The sequence below is a fragment of the Acromyrmex echinatior genome, chromosome 14 (genome assembly GCF_024713525.1).
Source record: "Acromyrmex echinatior isolate Ae372 chromosome 14, ASM2471352v2, whole genome shotgun sequence".
In the NCBI taxonomy this organism is placed as follows: domain Eukaryota; kingdom Metazoa; phylum Arthropoda; class Insecta; order Hymenoptera; family Formicidae; genus Acromyrmex; species Acromyrmex echinatior.
The window spans coordinates 1,534,202-1,561,985 of NC_141865.1; the positions used below are offsets into that span (position 1 = coordinate 1,534,202).

General features: G+C 30.8%; 1 protein-coding gene across 5 annotated transcripts in view; it reads left to right on the forward strand.

The window, feature by feature from the left end:
• Nucleotides 1–693: 693 nt before the first annotated feature.
• The window catches only part of singed (fascin domain-containing protein singed), a 31,098-nt gene continuing 4,007 nt past the window's right edge, over nt 694–27,784 (forward strand). Inside the window, exons 1-8 of one of the 5 annotated variants that reach the window (XM_087413465.1) lie at nt 694–1,138; nt 1,784–2,208; nt 19,025–19,147; nt 20,629–20,872; nt 21,932–22,065; nt 25,262–25,554; nt 25,758–25,918; nt 25,983–26,450. In XM_087413465.1, coding sequence (XP_087269591.1) covers nt 19,085–19,147; nt 20,629–20,872; nt 21,932–22,065; nt 25,262–25,554; nt 25,758–25,918; nt 25,983–26,450 — 1,363 coding nt within the window. In that variant the 5' untranslated portion in view covers nt 694–1,138; nt 1,784–2,208; nt 19,025–19,084. The other 4 variants (XM_011053636.2, XM_011053635.2, XM_087413466.1 and 1 more) reach the window with 4 other exon arrangements.

Below are 27,784 nucleotides of genomic sequence, written 5' to 3' on the forward strand. Positions count from 1 at the left end.
GTTAACTTTTATTTTGGATGACATAAAACAAAAAACCGAGTAAGAAGCAAAAAAACAAGATGTAAAAAATAGCAAAAAGCAAGAAACAGAAAACAAAAAGCACATTGTAGAATAATTATTAGAGTAATAATTATTAAATCTACAATAGATTTTTAAGCCTTAAGCCATAAGGAATGGACGAATCATAGTCAATTATTCTCCTCGTATTCGACTGTAGTTGTTCAATATCTTACGGCTTAAGGCTTAAAAATCTATTGTAGATCCGGACTAAAGGATGTCTGGATCCCCATCAAGTTTTCGCTAACAGATACTCGTTCTATTGCGCGAATGAATGACGCACGTTATTAATCCTTGCTTTTCAGAGTTCGAGGAATTTCAGATTTACGACGCTTTGCAGGATTATCTGCACAATTTTACGCGACGGTAAACAGTGTTTATACCCCGATATAGAAATTGTTATGCGAAAGACATAGAAACAGAACGCATATTTGTCAAAATCCATTAGTTCTTACTCAGTTAAAGTTCCTCAGTAAAAGTTCGTAAAAAAAAAAAAGGAAAATGTTTTCATCTCAGCGTTTAAACTTTCAAAGTCCCTCACGCGAGGGTGTCGTCGCCATCACTAGAAAACCGCGGGAGCCAAAGCAGCCCCCCACCCTTGCACGCTCTCATCGCGTCGTCGCATTGGGGCCTACTAGCAGTGCTAGCTAGCGGCATAGCGGGCCTCAGCTTGCTCGGCTTCGACTCATCTTGGCTCAGTAGCGTGACGAGCGTCGATTGTGTCGATTCGTACACGCTTTGGTGCTACGTGCATCTCTCGTGAGTGTCAGTTCCCTTTCAATCGCTTCGTGACATCCATCTCTCTATTCCGTCTGGTCATCATCGTCATCTTATCTCGTCTCCTTTCTCGCGCGAAAAAAACCGAGGCGCGGTCGAGTCGAATCGAGTCGAGTCGAGTCGAGTCGAGTCGAGTTGAGTTGAGTCGAGTCGGGACCGAGTCCGAGAGTCCGAGACGCGTGTGCCATCGATACGCTCGGTGAACGACGAACGGCAGGAGCCAACAATCGAGGGAAGCAGAACTCCGCGGTGAAGGAGCGGAAGCGGACGAGAGAGAGAGAAAGAGAAATATAAAGAGTAAGAGGTAAAGAGAAGTCGGCGGTTTCAGCTTCCTGTTCGTGCTTATCGGCGGAACGCGGCGTACTGACGACGCGACGTTGCGAATTCCATCTCCGGATGATATGCGTTTTGCCCTGTCCTTCTGAACCGTGTTTAAAAACAACGAATCCTGGAGAATTCTGGATGATCGAAAGTGCAACATCAGCTTTTAAATATCTTTGTAGAGAGAACGGGATTTCATCCTTTACTGTAGGTATCTTTATCCGAGTTGAAGTTGTGTAGTAGATGCAGGTTCAACACCCCTTGGCAATAAAGAGTGCACAAGGATGTGACGAGGATGAAGAGTCTCTTTCTATGTCGAGACGTAAACTCGAGTTGCTCGATAAATCAATTCGGAACGTCGCGACGTTTCTTGTTTCTTTTTTTTTGTATACTCCTTTCTTGTATATCTCGTGTCTACCGTAACCTTCAAAAAGTTACAGTGGAAATTGAACAATGATCAAATATTGCCTCGTATCTCAAGAAGATACGCGAAGAGACACCCTTGATATATGCTGTTAAAATTAAGCAATTGTCTAAATTAACTGTCTAAATTAAGCAATTAAATTAAATCGATTTATTATGAACTAAAGTCAATGTCTCCAAATTAAACAGAGTTTCACAATTTCAGGATGTATCAGGATAGTTCTTAATCGCAAGAGAACTTTGTATTTTGTCTACGATCTAGACAGAATTGATTAGTCGGCGCGGCGACAGAAAGGGCGGCGGACAACTCGATTTACCCCAATTCGGGCTGCATGAGTCGTCGTCACGATTCCCTGCAGGACGAACGCAATCGGGAATCCTGTGTGTAAACTCCCCGCGGGAGAGCTTGCGCAGCCTTGAAGGGCTTACGCCAAGGGTCAGTTCCCATGGTGACCGTGGTGGAGGTGGAGATCCCTTCGTAGGGCGAACAGGGCGGGCAGACGAGCGCTTGGCTTCGCGCGCGGCGTGAAAATTGCTGTTGGCGCCGCGGCCTTCGCTACTATTTTTACCGGCCTTCGCGTGCGACAGCGGGGTTGCGAGCGAGTTCGTTTCGTGCGGAAGCACCGAGTGGTGAGTCACCGATGTATGCTCTGATTTCTCTTCGTTTTGCTTGCCTGCCTGCCTGCCTGCCTGCCTGCCTGTCTGCCTGCCTTATCTGTCTGCCCGTTGGGTGGGGTCGGAGTTTCGCGTTCTAAGGGCGTACGGTATGACATCGAGGAGAAGTAATTAGGAAAAAGCAGAGAGTCGATTCACTTCTCTGTATATTTTATTCAGTCTGCGTTTTCTTATTCCGTGAGAATCGATTTGTTCTATTTGATGGCGTTGTTCATGGTTTGTGTCAACTTTCCTTCCATCTCCATGAAATCGAATGGAGATCTAGTATACAGATGGTGTAATAGAGGTATAAACATTTGATCGCTCGATTCTTTTCTTTTTTTTTCCTAACTCCAATCAGGCCTTTTTACGAAGGAAGAGTCAAGACTGTCAAGAGGCTTAATGAATAGGTCTTAAGTGTAACGTCAAATTCAGTGCACCAATTCATTAACGACTCGAACATTTATCCCAAAGACCTTCGACAGAATCTATCACTTGCTTACACAGCTAATTACATATAACAAGTAAAAGTCAACTCATTTTTTTCATTGCTGAATGCGTTCTTCCGTGAAATCGAGACGTAAGCCTATTCTACAATATGCTCTTTGTTTTCTATTTCTTGCTTTTTACCTCTTGCTTTTTTCTCCTTTTGCGACCGTTTTAACTGTGTGTAGTTTTATAACCATTTCATTTTCATTTTATCACAATAATAAAAAAAGTTTTTAAACGATTTTAATAGTTTTATTGATATGATATCAAGAAAAGTTCAAGAATCAAATTTATTGTATTTCAACAAACTTATTGTATTTCAAACAAATTGTATTTCTTGCTACTATTTTTTATTTCTTCCGAAATTCGTTAACTCGGCGACAGAAAATAAAAAACTAGATAAAAAGCAAAAAGACAAGATACAAAAAATAGTAAAAAAAAAGAAATAGGAAACAAAAACATATTATAGAATAGACTGTATAGTTGAAATAAAATAAACATATATATTTTTTTCATTTCAACCTACTGCACTGTGTGCATCAGTTCTGAATAAAACAGTGCGCGAATAAAAAAAACAGATTTATTATAAATGCACGTCTTTTAAAAATTACATTAAGATTTTTTTTACCGCATTTTGCATTATAAATTTTTAATTTAAAATAAAAATGCGTAATTTTTTATAACATACTCGTTTAGACATTTTTTTCGAGAACTCGCATTAATATATTATGAGCCGAAACAAAGTCCATCGATAATTGTTGTGCGAAAGAACGAATAAATGTTTAGAATAAATACAATATAATGTCACGCGTTATCATCATGAGATTAATGTATTCGCGAGAGTAACAATCGCGGCCATTTAACTCATCGTTATTAAGAGCGGAGTATGACAAATCCCAGATACTATAAATGTAACATTTTTATAACCCTTTCATGTTTGTCGTAATAAAAAGTTTTTAAATGATTTTAATAGCTTTGATATAATAGAGTTTAAGTCAAGAAGAGTTTAAGAATCAAACTTAATTTAAAATATTCTAAAAACTCCATGTTATTTGGATTTAAATTTAATGTTATTGGATTTAAATGTCACGTTATTAGATTTTTTAATAAATCCTATTTTTTAATCGCACTACATATAGGTAACCGTATGCATACATATAACTTGTGTGGTGGGTAATGTGCACTTTGTTTCTTCCTTCCGTTCGCCAAAGAGAATACGACGAGACATAATACATTCATCACAACTAGTTTAGAATGGTTGCTTTCGCCAACATCGGTTAACTTCGAAATAATGTGGCTTCTAGCAATTTCAAATTATATGAGAAAATGTAATTATATCTAATCATTATAACGACGAAGAAGTGCTCTCGGTGCTGTAATATACAACTTACTCCTTTGTTACACAAATTTTTTTTATACATATCTTGAGTTTTAGTACATTTTGGAGTTTCTGAATTCACTGATTCCAAATCTAAAATCGAATTTTAAAATAACAGATTGAAAATAACAGATTTAATATGATAGCTATATCAAATTAAATAAAAGTCAAATTAAACAAATTAAACTTATATGTACATGTTATACATAACTAAGTATTTTTTAAAGTTTTTTTTCTAGGTTTCTAATTTTAAATCTGCAATCAAAAATTTGAAGTGATCCAATATAAAATATCTTTGCTTGTTTTAATGAAAAAAATCTTGTTTTTACAATTAGTATAATTAGTAACTCATAAGAGGGATCGACTACTCTCTTCGATTTCAATAAGTTTTAGATATATTAAAATATAGACAAAAATAGAAGATACGTTTTTTAGGAAATGATTCACTTGCATAATTGCCCACTGCCAATCACAACGATTTTTGCGTAGGGAGTTTTACAAAAATTTTTTTTCTACCGCTGTGATTGGCTTGTGTACAATTGGTTTGTGTGCAATTGATCTACACTCGATTACAGAAAGGTTGCAACTTTTCAATAAATTTTGGATAAATTTTGGAATACAGCTTGCTTACCGAGCGATTGGTTCTTATTTATAGATCTAACCATTTACGTTCAACCGTTCTACGAGCAAGATTGAGTTCCAAAACCCATCGAAAAAAAGTGTTGCAACCATTTTGAGACCGGCTGTACACCCCGTTTTTTATACGCGCTGAGTCACACATTAAGACGTCTGCCTAGGTGGCCCCCCACTGAACCAAATCTTAATGAATAAATTATATAATAATGCTATTTATACGTTTTCAAAATCCGCAAGAAAAAATTTTTGCGCTTTTTTGTTTAAAAAAATTTTTGTGGGGGCTGAGTAGGCTGTCAGTCCCCCCCCCCCCCCCACGTGTTAATAACAATCGATTTGGAAAATCAAATACATAGGATTTATGCGCTTTCATATTCACATAATTTTAATTTTTGCGCTGCATCCCTTAAGGCACTTCCCTTTTGGGGCAAACAGTCATATTTGTCTCTAAGTCATTTTAAATTGCAAAATTACATTATCTAACTATGTAAAAAATATCTTCCATTTATGCGCTAGTATTTTCAAACAACTTCGATTTTTGCGCTGCAACCTTGAACTTCCTCGGACTTCCCTCTTGAGCAAACAATAGTATTCGTATCTAAGTTATTAATTGTGAAAATATATGCTTTAACTGTGCAAGATATATTTTTGATTTATGCGCTATGAATTCCAAGCAATTACAAAATCAGAGATGATAATATAAAAGGATTTTGAAGAAGTGTTCGATGAATACATCTAATAATTGAAAAAATTAATGAAAATATCCGTTCGAATACACTTCATTTTTATTCATTTTTATTAGGAAACGAATAAATACTTTTAATAATGTAATTGTTTGGAATACATAGCGCTTGGAATATAAATTGAAAATATACTTTACACAGTTGAAGTATGTATTTTCACAATTTTTAATGACAGATACGAATATGACTGTTTGCTCCAAGAGGGACTGTTTGCTCCCTTAAGAGTTGCAGCGCAAAAATCGAAATTGCTTGGAAATATTAGCGCATTAAGGGATTGAAAACTTCCTTTGAAAAAAATCGGTTTTTTTCTTTCAGAGTGATTATCATCGAAACTATAGAAAGATAGTAAAAAATGTTTTAAATAAAAGTTGAATGGTCTCAATCCTGTTAATAGTGTATTAAAAATGGAATATTTCAAGACTAAAAACGTAGATGTACCTAATTTCATAACACTCCACTTTTGTAAGCTGCACGAAGAAAAAAAGATTTGCTATGAACATGAAAGGGATTACAAAATGTGTTTGTCAAATTTCTTTGCTGTTTATAGCAAACAAATTTGCATATTTAACAAATATTTTGCATTTGATGCAAATAATCTTTTGTAGCGAGTAAAAAAAAACGCGCATTAATTTGTATTTGTCACTAATAGAATTGTCATTATGACAACGTATATTTGCCCACGTTTTGCATTTCAATTTTACACTGATATGCGTTCGCCCTTATGAAATGCACAGCAAGGTTCACAAAACGTTGGTATTAGCAATGGATAATGACACGGCGATAATCTACAAACCTTTTGGCATCTCTGAAGTAAAGACCTGTGAAAGACTTAAAAATATTATATTATACTTCATTGTAATTATGTTTCATATATTGCAAATTCAGTATACATGTAATAATAAAATAAAAAGAAGGAAATTCCATTTTATTTTATTTTAATTAATTAATTTAATTTCATCTTGATCTTTATCTCCAAGTATTATATATCTTTTGCTTATTTAACAAACATATTTATTTTTATTGGAACTTTTGATCGCAAATCTTGATTGCTGATCAAATATAAGTCGACAAATTTTATTTGTTACAACTGTAAATAATTTTGCGATCTCTATATTCACAAATGGCATTTGCCATTACGGCAAAGGATTAGTGATCATAGCAAATTTTTTTCTCTTCGTACGATTTCATGGTTGACCTTTCAATTCAAGTTTATGCTAAACCGAACGAACATCTAATTCGGTGATTTAATATTTAAATATTACATTAACAGACGAGTATTTTGTTACTGAAGACAAGGTGAAGTCTAATATTTTAATATAATTTAGCTCTTGTAAATCATACTGGGAGATGGTTGAGTTTGATAATTGAATAATATTGATAAATATTGTAATATATTTTGATATATCTTTGTAGTTTTCTAGAGCACCTAATTAGCACCTGATCCTGATGTATTTTTTTCTTCAATATATGTATTGGATATTCGTTTTTTTCATATGGGGGACAGTCTTAACTTAAACTAGTCTTAATTAAATCAGCTTCCCTTCTCCATTATCTAATTTTCCCCATATCTAATTTTCTATCAAACGCTATGAGCACTTAGTTTCAGATTTCAGCACCTAATTAGTACCTAACTTTTGAATATATTGAAATTTATTTGACACTGATGGGGGCTAACTTAATAGGGATTATTTTAAGAATTTTTTTATGTTGAATTTGTTAATTTTATAGAAAATATTTTTACAATTTTTTAAATCATAAAGATTCCAAATTTATGTCACTTTCAAGTACTTTTATTTTTACATGTCATATTTAATATATATTTTACACATACGTATTTTGACTCTTCAAACATATATCGTATCTTGAGGAGCAGATAGGACAAATAAAATTCTGACATGAATTACGGATCATACAAAGTAGGCTTCACAATCTCTGACCCTGAATGTCTTGGATATGGAATAATCGCATTTTTTGGTTGATTTCCTCCGGTGTGTTTGATCGAAGGGAGTGATACGGTATACCCTGTACATTATTTAAACGAAACATTCATTTTATCGCCATGCGATGTACCGGATGTCTATACCGTTCGTTACTTCTCGCATTACGCCACGTCGAACACGCGGCGCGACACGGATCTTGCCTCCGGCATTCTTTTCCTCCTGTTTTTATTTGTACTTATAATCTCACACTGGTGAAGTCTTCTTTTCACGCGCATTTCCGGGCGCGTAACGGATTCTACCGCTGGCTTCTGGATGCGACAGGGGGGGAGGGGGAGGGGGAGGGCTTGCGTGACTTTATCGGCGTGATAGAAGCGCGGCTAAATCGCTTGCAGGCTCACGCTGGAGCATAAACGTTGCGGATTTTCTCCAATTAGTGCCAATATCTCGGAATGAGAATGCTAGCTATGCCGTATTCTTACGATAATTTGGAGGCAGGCAGCAACTAATTAAATGCTTAGATGTATATTAGTCCTTTTTTTTTTTCGAATTGGATATTCTTGCTAACAAGATCGTTCTTGTTTTGGTTAGTGTAGAATTTTCACGTGCATATATTTTTATATCTTTCGGTTTAATTAAAGCTGTGGAGTCCACAAACAATGGCATGCAAGCCAAATCCGATCGTGCCTGTTTTTGGAAGAGAGAGGGGAGGGGAGGAAAGGAAGGGGAAGAGGGAGAGATTGATCTTTATTACCTTCAATAACTACAATGTGTGATACAATTTAATATAATACTTATTTATTAATTATCCAAACCGCCAGACTTAAACATTCCATACATCTACATTGCACTCTACATATCCACTCTTCATATATGGCACTAGCACTCTCCTAAAGTTTTTAAATTTTTTTTCCTTTCTTATTTTATTAGGTAAATTGTACATTTTAAACCCATCATATGACAACATTCTCTGTTCCTCTCTAGTTTTACATCTTTTAATATGTATATTTACCTCTGATCTCTTGTTTGTACTCCTTCCTCCCTTCTTACTTGCTCTATTTCATTTTTTAAATAACCCGGACAATCGCCATTTATCATTTTATGTATCAGAATACAAACTGTATTCAATTCTTTCCTTAATTGACATAAATTGCAATGCCTCAAGTATGTCTTCAATTCTTGTTCTGTAATTGCACTGTAATATAATTCTCATTTCCTTATTTTGTAATTTCTGTAAATACTGCATATTTTTATAATCGTTTAAACTCAGTAATATAGAACAATATTCAACGGAACAATTATCGCTTTGTATACAACAGACCTCATGTATGGTGTCAAATTCATACTAATTCGACGAAATAAAAGAGAGAGAGAGAGAGAGAGAGAGAGAGAGAGAGAGAGAGAGAGAGAGAGATATGTAATTATTGGATTGACTTTTATTGACACTGTATGTCGAAAAGTCACGTGGGTTTGATTATATCGGGTTCACAATTCTCTATTATTTCCTAAAGGATTTGAGAAGTTAGATCTTAAGAATGGAGCGTCGATTTAAAGAATTCTGTGTGTACAAGTAGCGTGATTTTTAAGGTTCTGCAATATGATTATAAATACGTATACATAAATGTAAAAAAACTCATGGGATCTACAATATTTTCTGAGACTGAACTAATGTATACTTTTGGAACTTTTTTAAAGTGAAATATTTGATATTTGTCGAAAGCGAGAAAGAGAGTTTTAGTGCAGGAACAGAAAATGGACCAATAATTGATATTATTAATTTCTTAAATTTCTAACAGTTGAAATTCCTATTTTAAAGCATTAATAGTGTTAATAGTGCTTTAAAACAGCAATACTATAATGATTACGTAGAATGATTCTACATTGATAATTTTATAAAAAAGATTGCACGTGTAAAATTTAACAAAATGTCAAATAATCCGAAAAAATGGCACAAATATTAATCCAATTTTATTAATTATGCAAAGATATGGATCACTTTCCAATAATTTTGACATATGTTATTAAGGTCACCTTGAGTAACCTTCAACAGGTTTTAGCCATTTGTTATTTATTAAACAGTTATTAATAAAAAAAGTTTAAGAAATAACATTTTATTTCTGCTTATACGAGAGATACAAGAAAATATCACAGGGGCATTCTTGTTCGATTCGAAGGGGCATGTATGATGAACAAAAAATTTTTCTCAAGGTCATATTTTTTGAGACTTCGAAGTCACTTTCATTTTTTGAAATGGAATTGTATGAATTTTTTACATATAATAATATGATTCCTCTAATTTATTCTGCATATAAAAGTATTAAGATAGTGATATAAAAAAAAAACAATAGTTACGAGATCAAGAGACACTGGTAGTGTCTCGGCGCTAAGCCACGCAAAGAAAGAAATTCTAGAACTCTTCGCATTTAGAATTATAATAAATTTATTTTTTGAAATATAAAATGCCAATTTCACAGAAGTGAAAAGTGTTAATTATATATTCATGATATTTTATTATTATAAATATGCATGATAAAAATTCTATTGTGATAAGCTACATGATAAATATATATTATAAAACTTGCTTATGTTGTAAGGTAAAATGTTATGCTTATCGCTATAGACAGAATTTATCTAACAATAAGAATAGAACATTAATATCGAATGACTCTATAAATGTTAGATTATATTCTCAAAGAAAAAGATTGAAGCTAAAAACTAAAAGATCGAGCTGCAGATCGACAATATACATTAGTATTTTCAACGTCAAGTTCAGTTAAAGAACATATTTGTAGTTTTTCTTAGACTGATATCTATCGTTATATGCTTGTTTATCATATGTTTCAGCTCGCAAAAGTGCCTTTGTTCAAGTGCAACTCCTAACTAATGTTTATCATTTTATGTCCTGACTGGATCCGCTTTCGAATCTCTTTATTAATCTAATTATTTATTTATCTATTGTTTATTTGCTGCAACAGCACAAAAAATTGACAGCTTTAATATTTTTAATTTATAAAATTATTAAAATGTATTAATTATTAATAAGATAAAATTGATCAATCTAGTGAAAATTGATTAATCTAGTAAAAATTGATTAAATTGATTAAGTGATCTCATTTTAATGCTACGAGATCGAAAATATAGATATATTTTTAATTCTTGTGATTGTTGTCGAATTCTCGAACCGAGTCCTCCAATGTCCTCGTGTTTCAACGTTGTCTGCTGTCGCTGCGGTTGAAAGTATTTCCGTTCGGGTTCGTGATAGGAAAATTTAAGAGCAAACTCATCCAATCATATTGACAAAGCGACTGCTTTCATTTATCCACATTTGTATTATAGTTTGGAATTTTTTGTATCAGATGGAAATTATTTTTTACACATTAAAACATATAATGTTTTATACAAATTGAAATGAAATTATTTTTTACACATAAAACATTCTAAAATTGCAATTGATATTTATAATAATAGAAGGCGAATTAAGAAAAATAAAATATTTAAATATTTATGTATTATTTTTATTAATAATAGTTACGTATTATTTTTTTTTAATATCCAATCGCTCATAGTTTCTTCTACTTGTATAAAGTGATTGGAAGTTGCAAAAAATAATTTTTCAGTTTTGAACCGATTTGACAGAATTTTTAGTTGTGTGAAGAGAGTAACTGAGTTTATTGAATTAAATAAACCATTTCCTTTTTTAATTGTCAAGCTATAAATTTCTAGAACATCGCGATCACGCTTGTCTCAAGACCGAAGGAAAGAATTCCTTTTACGAGTTCAAGGAACTCCTCCGTTATTCCTGAGTGTAAACTTTTTAAAGACATATTATGAGAATTTTCTCTCTCTCTCTCTCTCTCTCTCTCTCTCTCTCTCTTTCTCTCTGGTCAGGAAATTAATCTTTTATGATCCCGTGTGTAATTATCTCGAGATTATCAACATCTCGATCTCCAAGAATTTTGATTTCAGAATTCTGTATTGCAGTGTAATATAATACACCGGTTCAATGACACATTGCGTTCTTTACTCGTTCTACAATTTATAGTAGCTTCGCGACTGTAGTGGGATATTTTATGTGTGAATTAACTTTCAACGCAATTGATGAATGAGAAACAGAAATCGAGTTAGATTAAGGATTATTTGTTAAATGTCGATTTAGGTCGCTAGTTAAGCTCCTCAATTTTGTATTTAGTTCAGCTTTCAGGTACAGAGTAGCAAAGGTTGATATCCTCTCGAATAAGTGCTTCTCACTCGGCCGGTTAAATTAACGGTTAAAACACCGCACGAGTAGCAAATGCTTTAACAGGTGAATTGATCTTAAGTTTCCAACGAAAGATTCTCGAGAATGTGCAAGATCGAATGCGAATGATAAAGCTGGATGAAAATGTATAATTTAATAAAATCGCGTGAACTTTATTGTATGTATAAATTTGTCATTGTTAAGTGTAAGTACAAATAATACAATTGGTACACAAATGTCGTTCTATACAAATGCAATTACCGAGGAAAGAATTATTTAAAACGACTGCGACGTATATGATTTGAACATGATTTTTAATTCCATATCTTGATTGATTCTTATTTTAAATTTCAATACAGTAGAGATTTTTTTTTGTTTTTTATGTTTCAAACTATAATTTATTTAAATTTACCGATTAATAATAAAAATAATAAATCTGTCAGTCTTCAGATAGTAATACTGTCAGTAACGCTGACAGTATACATTAATATTTTTACAATGAATTTTTACAAATCTTGTATGATCAATATTATTGACGATGTTTCAGTTTATTATTAGTTTTATGTATATAATTATGCAATTATACTGACGGAAAGACTGATGTACCTTTTATTATATGGATTTGGATAGTCAATAATATCAGTATTATCAGTACATCAACAAATATACTGACAATATTATTGGTTGTATGTAATTATTAATGAATTTATATAGAATATTGATAATGATCCGGATTTTTTTATTCTCGGTCATCAATATTACTGTATGGTATGGAATATCTCCTACCACAAAACAATAATGATGCATAAAGGATTGTACGTAGTGGAAGAAATATTAGGAACAGGCATAACTATCAAGATTTCAACTTCAGAAATTGGTTCGTAATATATGGTTCGTAATATATCGTAATATATGGTTTCTATAACAGGTTAAAATCATTAATATTTATATTCCTACTTATTAATATTTATTTCTAATATTTCCTCTAATATACTGCAGGGCCTTAGAGGTCCCTGAATAGTCGCTGCCATATTGAATCGTTATAAGAGAAATAAAACAAAATTAAAATTTCTTACATACTATTTGTAAATAAAGACAATGTAGATAAAACAAAATGATTAGATCGCTTTAAAACATTTAAGTAGACGAAAGCTATTCTTACCTGCCCTGACAATAAATAGTCGTAAAAGGCACGTGAAGTGAAAATAGATTACGCATGTGCAAGTAAATGCACTTCACATGTCTTTTATCACTTTTTGCAATTATTTATTGTCTGTCCAGGGCAAATAAGGATTATAGCTTTTGTCTATCTTTACAATTGTTTTAAAACAACGTTATTACAATATTTTATTTTATTCAAAAGTTCTTTTATTTATAAATAGCAGGCAAGAAACTTTTTCAATGTCATTTCTCACTTATAACGTTACGATTCAATGTGGTCACGGCGACTACTCAGGAACCTTAAGCTTATTCTACAATAATATAGATATGTATCGAAAAATTCATGTTTTTTGAGTTTATTTGGTCTCAATCCTTAAAATTTAATTTTAAGTACTTTGTAAATTTGTACAAAAATTCTCCTCTAACATTTTTCCATACATCATAATCAATTTGTGTTATTAAAAAAATGTGTCTATATTTAAAAAGAATCATTAAGGAATTTTTGAAGTTCATTTTAACAGTTTTGATTATTAAAATGATTTTATAAAGCAATATTTAATTGTTATACGTTTATTATTAATATACATTTTTGACAGTTTTCAAGACAGCAAGATAATATGCATTTATAACTGTGTGAAAGATAAAACTAATTAAAACCGATTAGTAGCATAGATACAGGAACCATAACAACAGCAACATATACATTGTATCTTATTTGATTAATACATAAATTATTTTCTTACATAATTTTTATGTTTTTAGAGCAGAGAATTTCAAATAGAAAATTTGTATTTTTAAAGCAGAAAATATTTTAGCTGAATATTTTAACTGAATTTCTATTTCGTCAGCGATTTTCATGAACGAATTGATGCTTTTTTTTGTATTATAGTACAGATGTATCCAATATTTTAATAAACACAATAAATATGTATTAAATTTGTACTTTACTTCATAAATGAGACAATACATATACTAAAAATAAAATCAGATTTAATAAAGTAATATTTAATTTTGATCGTTTATAACTTTTTAACGAATAACAAGTGACTGCTAAAACCTATTGAAGGTCACCTATTCAGGGCCACGATCTTGACAATATACGTATGTTATTGAAGTTGCTGAGATCGGTCCTAATGTGCATAATTTACAATTTTATTGTCACATCACGTATTCTTATTAGTTTCATTTACGACAGCAATCAATAATCATTGTATTGAAAAGTTAATAATCATTGCTTGATAGAATTTTTTTTTAAATGACTAATAATAATATAATATTATGTGTACATATTTATTAATAATTAATATATTAATATATATTAATATATATATGTATGATGCTGTTGTTATAATTCATATACCTCCGTCACTGGTCAGTTTTGATCAGTTTTATCTTTCATACAGTTGTAAGTACATATTGTCTTGCTTAAATAATTGAAAGTTGTTTGAAATGTATATTTTATATTAATAATTTAAATAGATATATAATACATAAATTGATTATGATGTATGAAAAGATTATGGAAAATTTTCGCATAAATTTACAAAGTAATTCAATTTTAAAGATTAATAGTGAGAATAGTTCGAAAAATATGGATTTTTTATACATATTTATACGCAGTTTTGTATGTATACATAAAAAAAGAGATACAACTACAATTTTCGTTTGAGGATGTATAGATTACATCTGAAAACATTATCAAAAAATAAAAATTTCATAGATTGTTCTATTTATTATTACATCTGAATATCTGTATAAAATTTGAACACAGTTTTTTTATTTGTTTGAAAGTTATTTAATTTTTTCAGTCTTATATAAAATCATTTTTCATTTTTCTATAAAATCATGTTTTGCAGTACTTATTTATAAATTTGAAGAAGGAGTAACATTAAGAATCAAATAAAATTCTAAACATATACTGATCAAACAATAGTAAATATTTGTGTAAAAGTTTATTTGGATTCACTTATTCAAAAGTGATTGATTTAAAACTGTAAAAAAATATGATGATTGATTGATGTTTGATAAAAGCATTATAAACCAAATTATTCGTTGTTTTGATTTTTGTAATTGGTTTCAGAGTATATTCATGGATATTTTGACTGATTATTTGACTGATATTATATAGCCAAAACATTCTTGAACTTTTTTTCTGATATTCCTTACCGTTCACATTCAAAAAAATATATTTACATTTTTTTTAAGGGGATGATCTCACCTCCTTGAATCATAATATGAACAAAAAATAGTTCTTTGTTATGGGTGAACTACTCTATTTGCACACAATGTTTCATAATTTTCTGAATTTCCCTTCTTTAAAAACACGACTGGTCCAATAATAGATAAAAATTAAAAAGTTTTTCATTTGTGCGAAGATCAGTCTTATTAAAGTACTTGGTTTATTAAAATTGACTGACCAAATAATTTTTATAAAATACTGTTTCCGTGGCTTGTATTGGGATTCTGATAAAAAAAATCTCAATTCAGATTATAACAAATAAAAATATTTAATATTAATCACATATTGCGGCTAATTCTAATAGACCGAGTATTGATCTTCATAAAAATAAATATAAGTTTTGTTCACTATATTGATTGTGAGTCAGCATTTTTTCCCAAAGATCTGATTTTAGATTTATAATATCAGCCTTTGTTAAGATTTAAGAAAAATCTCTGTAAAATATTTCTCATATAAATTAAAATATTTTTTAAATATGTGATCCGTCATATTAAATCTATAAAAGATTAAGACTTAGTAGTGGAAAGAATTTTAGATTATTTTCCATATTTCCACAGACTTAGAACCATAATAAACAAATTTTTAATGCATGCTCTTTAAATGAATCTTTTTTCTCAAATCCAAGCTCTTCGAGATATTTAGGAGTCCTTGTGTTTCTGTGTTGAAAAGAAAAAGAATTCAGTACTTTATCTCAGTAAAAAAAAATAGCAATCGAATATGTGTTGGAAAGGATAAAAATAACTTTAATGTGACATCCACCTGGATGTTGAAAAAAATTATTAAACATTTTGTGGGTTGTTGAAAATGATCAAATATCTCCTCAGTCAGCAAAGCATGTCTCAGAAAAATTGCACAAATCTGTGTTTTAAATATATGCTCCGTCAGATTTTGAATTTTGAAAATCTAATTTCAAATTTGTTGCAGCAAAACCCTCAGGTACAAAATTTTAAATTTATACTGACACAAATAAAAATTCGTACTTCAAAGCATAAAGTTTAATGTTTTAATGAATTTTGATCTTCTTATTATATCTCTTAAACCAATTCTAGTCTCTTAAACTTAAAATTTGTTTCTGATCTCTCATAACATCATTTGATACATAATTCAATTCTAAAATCGCGAGACCAAAAAAACTTGTGCTGTTACTCCTTTTAAAAAAGTGAAAATTTCTTAAAAGGGATTTTGTAACAGACGGTGCATGTTGACGTTATAATAGCGTAAAGATGTAACAAAATTGCGATCGCGCACTATGAAATCGGAGGAAAAATCAGAGTAAAATGATGCGAAACCGCCGCATGACAGGTGCGAGCAGAATGCAGAGAAGCGGGGCTTGGCGGACGCTTACCCGGCAAATAACAGCAAATGTTTCGTTCCGAGTTGCGGGGAGCCAGACGTCGTGCGTTCGCTAGTAATAGCGTTAGGATGAGACTCGAAGAATCAATACGCGCACTGGCGAATTTCTCAATCGACGCGCAACATAAAAGCCACCCCCCCATACTTCAATGTGCCTCGTACTCTCTTCCGTAGACTTACGTTATATACACGGAAAGAACGTTTTGCTAAAGTATGTATAAAAATTAGATCAGATGCAGATCTAAAAATAATTATGTTGAATCAATTCAAGGTAATTACTAGAATGTCAAAATTTTTTACGGGATTTTTTTTACCGGTAATTATTTAATAGTATAAGAAAACCTCCAAAAAATTTTATTGCTACAGATTTAGAGTGTAGGATACTTAATATTAAATGACATGTTTAATTGCATCGAAAACATAGATACTTCATTAAGGCAAATATCTGGTTGAATATTCACTTATTTATGCAAACCATTTTTTAAGAAACAAAATAATTCATAGGTCTTACAATGTTTTTGAATGTAAGAGTTTTGATAGGAAAATGAATTGATCAATTTCAATTACAATAATGATAACTTAATGAATACAAAACCTATTGAATATTTCTGCTCAATCTTTGGGAATAATACTTATGTATTTTCCTTTTATTCTCTTTTATCACTGAATAATAATGATGGTTTTGAAATTGTTAAAAATTTTTTTTTCCTCAATTAAGTGATTTCTCTACTCTGAGTTCTCTTAAGAATAAACTGTTCATTAATATTTTTATACAATTCTCTTACATTCAATGCTTGTTGCAATTGAGTGGTAATTCCTCACTACCATCCAGTAACAGAATGAGCAATTGCATCGAGTTTATCAAAAATATTGAAAACAGTGTAAAAAAAATTGAATACTGAAGCATTATTAAATGTGAAGAAAGTTGGGCGCCAGGTCACATCGGTCACATTAAAAAATGAGATGCTAACTTCTTATCGAAAATCGAGATCGAATAGTTCTGAGCGGTCCAATATCTTTATTTTGTGAATATCTAGAATTCCTGATACATAAAAAAAATTTTTGAAAAATAAAAAAGAAATTAAGTTTTGAAAAATCAGATTTAGTAATGCAAGATGTAAAGAATAGAGCTTTGAAGATTTTCAGAATTGATTTATCATTTTATCTTAGGTATGTCGATGACATAGTGATGTCAGTCATCATTTAAACAAGTTGATATTTTTCATTTTTTTTATTCTAGAAGTTTACTTTAGAAGTTGATGAAGATAAACTAATTTACTAATAGAAGTTCTATGGACCATGCTTATTAACACGCTCTTTTTTGTGAGAAAGGGTGAGAAGTGTTAATAAGCATGGTTCATAGAACTTTTTTATTATCACATACTAAATTTCACGAGGATAACTTGGAATTATTAACCGTTTTTTAGATTATTCACTTTTTTAGAAAATGACTATCCTACTATAAATTTGTGTTGGACACGATTAACTCATGTTTAAAATCTCTATTCAAGTAAGAATTTTCAAACAGATGGAAATACAGGAGAGGAAGAAAAAACATGGTTTACAATTCCTCTCTTTCTAAGAAATTTAGAAATATTATAAAAGAGATCTTAATATAAAACCTGCTCTTTTTTACATCTCAATAAACTTGGCGGAATTATTAAAGTATAGAAAGGTTATTTTTAAAAATTCTAAAAAGAACGTAGTACATGAGATCTCATATAAAGAGTCCAATGCTTCTTCTGCCGATGAAGAGGCAGCTTAAAACGAGGATTTCAGAACAATGAAATCACATATAAATAAAAAAACAGTCACTTCCATCATAATAAAATATAAATTACAATTTAATCCTGAATTTGACTGGGAGAATATAGTTTTTTGATAGTATATTTAAAGATATATTTAAATAAGAGATTAATTTTTGAAATGTTAAAAACTCAGGGTTAAATTAGAAATCTGATACTGAATTTCTATTTTACATCAACATTAAATAAATTTTGAAATGTTAACATGAATTAATTATACCGATTGTGTATCTCATACGTAATAGATTATCGACATTATTTATTATTTTTATGTTTTTATTATTTGACATGTCGCCAAGCATGTCACTTGTCGACACTGTTTATTTTTTGATTGTTGATAGCTTTCTAATAATTAACGAGCGATTAGAACTTTTTGAAGACTACTCATCATAGCCATGACAATATGTTAAGATCGAAGTGATTGGGGCCGATTCTTTTATATTAAATATAATAATTACCATTTAAAATAATGAGGTTCGCATAAAGAAGTAAGTGCGTTGTTCTTTAACTGAAGCGAATAAATTCCGTAAATTCTTGAAGTCGAAATTTTTTTTTATTGGGGATGTGATCAAGAGTATGATCAATGTGATGATACTTTGAAGCTTTCTTTGATTGATCACTTGGTAAAATTCTTTCTTCTGATTGATCAATTAAATATATTTCAAAGCATTTGTAGAGGTTTTAATCGCATCATGACACAATGATGCATTTGGACATTTTTGATTACATTCGAATTATTAATTAATCGAAATAATCATGACATGCTCATGTGATAGAATAGAGACTGTTATTTAATTGACATACGTATTTATTTCAGATTTGAGAAACTACTTGAGATACATTTCAATAGCGACAGTAACTGAATTACGGCAATACGATGCAGAGCAACGGTTCGGAGAATGTAGGATCCGAGAATGGAGTCGACAAGTCAGGATGGACGGTGTGTACCGATTAATCGAAATTATCTTAATGTAAACTGTAGCTTGTTGGTTACGAAGATATCTCCATCAATCGAAGATTGAATCACCGCTATTTAATCTACAGTTATCTTTCTTATCTCTTTTGCATAAAATTACCTTACAGATATCTAATTGCAATTTAATTATGAATAATTGCATTAAAAAAGTGCACAAGAACGAAAATAATCGTTTTCTGTACTTTTTAGGCATTAAAAAACGATCCTCGACGAAATTATTTTATAATACATTTTTACTAAATTGTTTTATTACCATTTTTAGGAAAATTTGTGGTTAAAATTGCAAAAAAGTTGGTATATTACACTATTTGACGAGAAAAAAACCACAAGAACGCGATTGATTATTTCCCGTAGCACTGACGAGATACTATTAAAGACGACCAGTCTTATAGAAGTTCATAGTATATGTATATACTATTATATTAAAAGAAAAATATGTAGAATTCAAAATCATCTTAATGGCATACTCAAATTTAAATGGCGTATTGTTGGATATGATATGCTTTTTCTTATTTTTCTTATTCTTCTATTAATCGTCAGATCAATAAGCATATTTGTGAAGAAGGACTTCATATCCAAAGATATTAAAACATAATTTTTTTACAATACAATATCGCCTAATTTTTTATCAAATGCTGACTTTTTTTTACAAAAACTTAACGATTCCGAAATATTGCCTCGAATATTTTTTTGTAAATAATAAGCTAAATTATACAATGGGCTATTGATCGTCAAAATTATTATTCTCAATAGATTGTCGGGTTTGTGGGCTTTAGGTCATACGTTCTAAGTAGAATACCGTCAGTGATTAAAATATTTTTGTACGTCAACAGATCAATGTATTCTCTATTCTCCCCTATGGTCAAGGATTTAAAATTTCTAGTAATTTAATTCAACAGATTCTTCGTTACTTCATATGAGGAGCAGACTTTCAAAACGTGTTTTGTCCAAAATTTATAATTTTCAGAAAACGAGAAAGAAACCTACACAAGAAAATTATTTACAAAAAATAATAATATGCCAATCAGTAGAATGTGAAATATTAAACAAAATTACTAAATAATTATTAAAAATGTTAAACAAATGCAAAGCATTTTATTTGTCTCTAGTTAGAAAACATAATGCACTTTGAAATGTCTATTTTCAGCATATAAATTAACGATAAAAAAAATACTTTCTGAACATCTCAGAGTAGTTTATAAGATGAGTCTTTTAACATTAAACACTACGCTATCTCTAACTAAAATAATTAAAAAAATGAAATTTTGCACAAAATGCATTTTGGAAAATTCTGTTCTTCATATATCTTTATCCAAAAAAATAAATTCCATTTTATTTACATAATCTAATATTGAGAGCTAACTCAAACAAACATGATAAATGTCTTAAAATAGTAAAACAAAGTAAATAAGTTATGTAGTAATTACAGATATGATGTTTTCCAGGTTGGGTTAATTAATGGGAAGTTTAAGTATCTAACGGCGGAAACATTCGGTTTTAAAATCAATGCTAACGGATCGAGTTTGAAGAAAAAACAATTATGGACTCTAGAGGGCAGCGAGCAGCAGGTTTTCCTTCGCTCTCACTTGGATCGATACCTAGCGGTCGACCAATTTGGTAATGTGACGTGCGAGAGTGAGGACTCGTCGGATCCAGGATGCGCTTTTCAAATACAACTTGCTTCCGATGGTATTTGAGCTTCACTTTGTTTAATTTGCATAAAACATTATGCAACATTTGTATTAAAGAATCAGAAACATAGAAAATTCATTTTACATTCTACAAATTTTTTTATATCTTCAAGATAGATTTATTCTTCACGAAGAAAAAATAGTAAATGCATTAAAAGATAACAATCTCATGTGTCTAATAATATAAATCAATAATAAATAAGAAATTTCCGAGAGCCGACGCTAAAAGAGATACATATATATTTAATTGAATACGAGGAAATGAATGAGGAAATGGAGGGAAGGAAAATTCTCGTTTCGATACTGGAATAATTTTCACGTTGTAGTGTCCTGAATTTAAATATTTAAACTTCGGGATCATGTAGGGGATCGATAAACTAAGGAAAAAAATCCTTTAGAGATATGCTCATTTTTTCTCTGTTTGGGAGAAAATCGCGGAAAAAAGACAAAACATAATTTTAATTTTTACACTTATTTGTTACTTATTCATTCATACTTATTTATTCACACTGTCACTTTAATGCAGATATTATTCAAAATGTTGAACTCGTGCAGCAATGCATCTTGTACTGACAGTACAAAATTGTTGCAACCAAACACTGATCTTGTCGACGTAATGACTCGCCGATCCGGCACACTTCTGCCTGGAAATCGGCGCGCACACTCTCGCACTGCCTCTAAAGAATTATCGCTGAAGTTGCATTTATCATTTTCCGCTTTGAAAATAATATTCTGAAAATTATGATACGTTTTATCTTAAATTTTCTTCAAAACGAAGCAAAAACGAGCATATCTCTATAAAAGACATTTTTAAAAATTTATTTGATTTCCTACAGGCTCTCAAGTTTTGAATTTGAGATTTCTCTATATTCACAAATATCGATTCGTAAATCTTATCTTTTAATCGAACTGAACGAGATATGAGAAGCAATTTTTATGTTCTGACTTGGCGTTATCAGTCAGACGGTTATTTCAAATATCCGGATCAATCGGAGCTCTATAATGAATGGGTAAAAGTATATCAGCAATTCTCTCAAGCAATCATGACAAATTACAGGCAGCGGCCGATGGGCTCTGAAGAACCTCCAGAGGGGCTACTTCTTAGGCTCGAGTCAAGATGAATTGAAGTGTACCGCTAAGGCTCCAGGCGAGGCGGAGTATTGGCTTGTACATCTCGCCGCTAGGCCGCAGGTATACCTTATGTGCCCGTTTCGAAATTTTAAACGTGAAGCGTTTATGGCGCACCGTTTTACACAATTTAGTCATTGTTACACGCACAATTGTTACTTCACTAATATGACTGTATTTTCTCAAGAAACTGATTTTCCTTGACAGTCTTGATTTATTCGATAGTCACTTATTCTGTTATAATTGTACTGTATTTTTATACCGGGTGACGTTAAACCATCGATGTCTTTCCAAGTTCCTTTGACCAATTTGGAAATAATTTTTTACTCGAAAAACGCTTTTTTTGAAAAATTTAAAATTCCAAGATATATACATTTACACAAAAATTAAGAAAAATTAAGAAGTATTTTTTTAAGAATTGTAAATATTTTTATTTTCTGAAATACATTAAAAAGTAAAAGAAATACAAAGCAAATTTATCCATAGTTTTATCCATAGTCTTTCATCAGAAAGACTCCGAAGAAATAAATTATAGGTAGGTATAATGAGAAGCTCTTTTGTGAGACATTAATTGTTTGTGTGTGTAACAAGTAGTATAGTTATATATTAGGTGTTGGAATTAATTCGTAGCGTTTTTTAATGAAAGAATGTTATTTATTTCACATGAGCATTAAAAAATACATTAATGAAAGTACTTCCCATCACTTGTAAAACGCTACGAATTAATTCCAACACCTAATAAGATAAAATTACAAATATTTCGACCTGATTTTGAGTCCTCTTCAGTACTTATAGAATTAACAATTACTAAGCATTACTATACTTTACAATAAATTAGAGTAAGTATGGAACAAAAAGCATCATTAATCTTGTCCAGAGATAAAAAGTTAACCGTCTATAGTATCTGACAGAATACTTGAACAGTGATCAAAAATTGAACTGGAATATTAAATTTTGAAGTTATTGTAATCAGAATATAAAATGAAATACTTACATTGATCATAAAATACAAGAATAAAGCAAAGACGGAGCGAAATATATGATACTAAGTGTTGTGATATTATAAAAGATCGATATATGTTTATATATATGTATTAAATTAATAAATAAAACATGGATCATGCAAAATTTGTAAAAAGATCAAGATATAATAGATCTAAATGGGAGGGTTTCAGATATGCACAAAATAGATCAAACACAGCAGGGTACACCAATCCCAATCGGAAACGGACACATAATAGTTCCATTCGAACACAAATTGGTCCCAATTAGAAATAGATTGAAATGGACACATGATAGTTCTATCTAAATTACTTTCTTCAATATCGATGAATTTGTAGGCTTATTTGATATATTTTTGCACGAATGTGCACGTATTTTATTAAATTAAATTTTCGGCTTATACTAAATAATTATTTTAATGAGATAGTGTTGTTAAACTTTCCAAAGTTAAATTAGAGCAGAATTTTTTAATTTTATGCCCGTTTCTATCGCTATAAATTAAGGAGTTTCTCCAGCTTAAAAATGTAGAGGGGAGTCATGTGACTTTTTATCTTAACGAGAGCCATATCTTCTAATAATGAATAAAATTTAAGCAGCGAAACTAATTTGTTATTAAATATTTTCTTTTTAATAGAAAATGAATATTTATGTGGAAAATATTGAAGAAACATTGTTTGTTGTAATTATTTAAATTTAATTTTGATAAAAATATTGATAATTCTGGTAGAAACGATGTTGCCACATTTTCATTATGTGACATCATGTTTAAAAAAAATTACTGAACATTTCATATTCTTGCACGAAAATAATATGGTGAAATTTAATTTTTTTAATTTCAAAATGTTCTTTAAACATTAACTCCATTCTTTTATATCCATGTAACTCTTCAAAATTCTTATGTTTGATTTACAATTAAATTACTTCAAACTCTTCTTCTCATAAAAATTTAAGTTATTTTAGAAAATTATTTAAAGAAAATTGTACGGTCAACAAATCTGAAAAAGTCGGGAATTTCTCTCTACACATTAATTACAAACTTATTCTCAATATTTAATCAAATTCTAATATTATGTAATGAGAGAAGGAAATGAAGAGTAAATTAAATAGAAATAAAGTTATATAATTTCAAGAAAAGAAAGTATGCATTAGTTATAATGCTATTACTTTTTATAGTTACTTTATTATAATAACAATTTGATAATGACGTTATGAAGTTTTTATAGCGATAATGATAAGAGTTGAAAATTCAATTTGTATACTTGTAAAAGATTAAAAAAATCATTCGTTACTGAAGAAAGTAAATCATTATTTATAATGAATGTATTTACTTGTCACTTATAACGAATAAAGTAACACGTCAGCGTTACACAATTAGTATAAACAAATTACATTTTTTAAAATAATATGTAATAGTGATAAGTTACGTTCAAAAATAATTTCTCACTTTATTGCAACCTTAGTTAGTTATCGTTACAATCATTATGAAAAATTGCAACATCATTATAGAATCATTATTATAAAAAGTAACGGTAAAAGTAACGGCGTTACTATACTTCCATTCCCTTAATCTACATTGATAGAAATAGATATTATGATAAATGATCATTCTGTCAGGAGACAAACAAAAAGCTTTATATCCAAAGTGATTTATTATAAACATTGCGAAACAAAACAAAATTCGAAATTATTATAAAATAAGAAAAAATGATTAAATCAAGAAACAAAATTCTAATGAGGAAACACAATATCTTAATTTTAAACGCAGCATAATTAACAAACAAGTATATTTATATAGTAAACTATATAAATAATGATCACAAAATATACAAATTAACATTTTTCTTTCTTTTCCTTCCACAAATATTTGTAGTTCAATATTGTATTCCTGATAAACTCCATATAGTGTTTTCAGGTTTTTTTTTGATAAATTCATAGAATTTTTGACAATTTATGTCAATGTTCAGTTTAGTACATAATTTCGCACCAATTTTCCACGCATTTTGATACAGTTATCCCATGCATTATTAAAAATACTCTTTTTTCGTAAATTAAGGAAGTGACAAATTTCTTTAATTTGTTATTACTTTTTTTAAATTAAAAATTATGTAATGTTTTATACTTCTCTTTATGTAATTTTTTAAGTATTTCGGAGAAATAATAACTGAACTTAAAATGGACTTAAATTTTTAAAATCCGGAATCTCCAGATCAAACTCGAAGAGATAACAACCTTAATTAAGGACTTGATTATTATTTAGGTAAATCTTCGATCAGCCGGAAGGAAACGTTTTGCACATCTGAGCGCCACTCAGGATGAAATTCACGTGGATGCGCCGGTGCCGTGGGGTGAAGATACCTTATTTACTTTGGAATTTCGCCCAACGACGGGTGATGACAACAGTCACGGGAATCATTCTAAGTCCGAGGGTGGTCATTACGCGCTACATACTTGTAATAATAAGTACCTCGCGCGTGATGGCAAACTGCTGGACACTTGCACGCGAGACTGCCTCTACGCCGCGGAATTTCACGCTGGTCTTCTCGCTCTTCGGTATTACTAGTTAAATAACTTTTTTATGTCTTTTTATATATCAAAATAGAATCTTTCTAAATGAACTCATATTAATAAGAAAAAAAAAACGTATATATACAAAGTTCAAGCAATCGTTTTAAATTAATTTCAATGTTAATTAAACATTTTGACGACTTAAATTAAACTAATTGAATTTTTATTTCTATAAATTAAACTTTCAGGGATATACATGGTGCATATTTGGCACCGATCGGAAGTAAAGCAGTTTTGAAATCCAGATCAACAACTGTTACGCGTGACGAACTGTTCTCATTGGAAGAATCTCTGCCGCAGGCATCCTTCGTCGCGGCGTTGAATCAGCGATACGTTTCTGTGAAGCAAGGTGATTATTTCGTTATAGGATGAACGTGATTGAAAATTAATCGATCATTGTTCCGATTGATTAGGTGTTGATGTGACGGCCAATCAGGACGAGATCTCCGGTCACGAGACATTCCAATTGGAATTTGACCGAGTGACGAAACGATGGTATGTGCGAACAATGCAAGACCGTTACTGGAGTTTGGAGGCTGGCGGAGGCATACAAGCGTCGGATCATAAGCGCTCGTCAAACGCGCTTTTCGATCTAGCATGGCAATCAGAAGACGGCACAGTTGCGTTGCGTGCGAACAATGGCAAATTTCTGGCTACCAAGCGATCCGGCCATCTCTACGCGAACGCTGAGTTAAATGGCAATGACTCTGATGCCGCCAAGTACTACTTCTACCTTATGAACCGGCCTGTGTTGGTGTTGCGATGCGAGCAGGGTTTCGTCGGGCCGAAGAGCACGGCTAGTCCAAAGCTCGAATGTAATAAGGCTGTTTATGAAACGATTCGCGTCGAACGATGCGAGCGTGGCGAAGTCAGATTTAAAGGTGATTGCGCTTTTTCAATTTATTTAACTGGTTTTGTTACTGTAAAAAAAGGACAGGAGTTTTGCTTAGTTAAATTGAAAACAAAATTTGCGAATTTACTTCAGGAAAGGAAATGAATGCAGTTCTCTCCTTATATAAAAATATTATATTAGGTGCGCAACTAAGTTCTCGCTGTTATTTTGATGCGTTTTCATCAAAATAACAGCGAGAACTTAATTGCGCATCTAATATTTGAGTTATAGAAAATTAAGTTGTAATATAAAATTGATTAATAGGAAATAGTTATATAATTTTTATACATATACTGATTATTGCGAAGAATATTACTAAGGCCTCGGTGGTCTAAAGGCTTAGGACGTTCGCACGAAATGTTAGAGATCCGGAGAGTCTCGACTCCTGGCCGAAGTAATATTTTTTGTAATAAATTTTTTACAAATTTTTAAGACATAATATATGTAAATAAAATTTGGGGGGATTATTAATATTTCAGATGGATTGTGTTGGAGGTCCGATAGTAACGGCATGCAATCATATTTCTGACATTCATTTAAAGAATATATATATGTATTAGTTTAATATCTAATTTTGACCAAAATTAGCTTTTTTCTTATTTAGGTCTTGTCATACAATTTTGTAAATGAACATTTACAAAATTGTAAACACATTTTAGTGTTTATAATAAATAATTAAATAATTTTAATAAATAATTTAATAATTGAATCATAAATATATATAAATAAAATAATAATTTAATAATTTAAAGTAAATTATTATATGGACGGAGTCAGCACCGATGACTTTGACCTTGACATATGTTGGTCATTACGCCGAGTAACCCTCGACAAGTTTAACTCCCCATACACTTTATCCTAAGAACGTCATTTTGGGATATCGCGATAATCTTGATATCTGTGGATAGTATTTATTCAACGAATATCTAAGGGATGTACAAGTATGTGAGAGCCACGAATGTCTTAGACGATATTTGTGAAATATCCAAGGAACTCCATGAGATATCACAAATATACAGGATGTCTCGCAATTTTTTGCCAAGCGCTTTTATATAAATGGAGTGGACTTAACTGAGTCGAAAAGTCATTTTGCAATTTTCGCAATAGTTAACAAGATATTAATTACTAAAAATTGCCAAGAGAGAAAAGTTGCTTATTCTCTTCTCATAAAGTTCTGAGAATTTTTTCAGAATTTTTAAATAGTATTTTCTCATGTTGGTAAAAATAGTTGCCAATAAAAAAATCAACTAAAAAGTTGATAAAAAATTCTGAAAAAATTCTTAGAGTTCTATGAAAAGAAAATAAACAATTTTCATCTCTTGT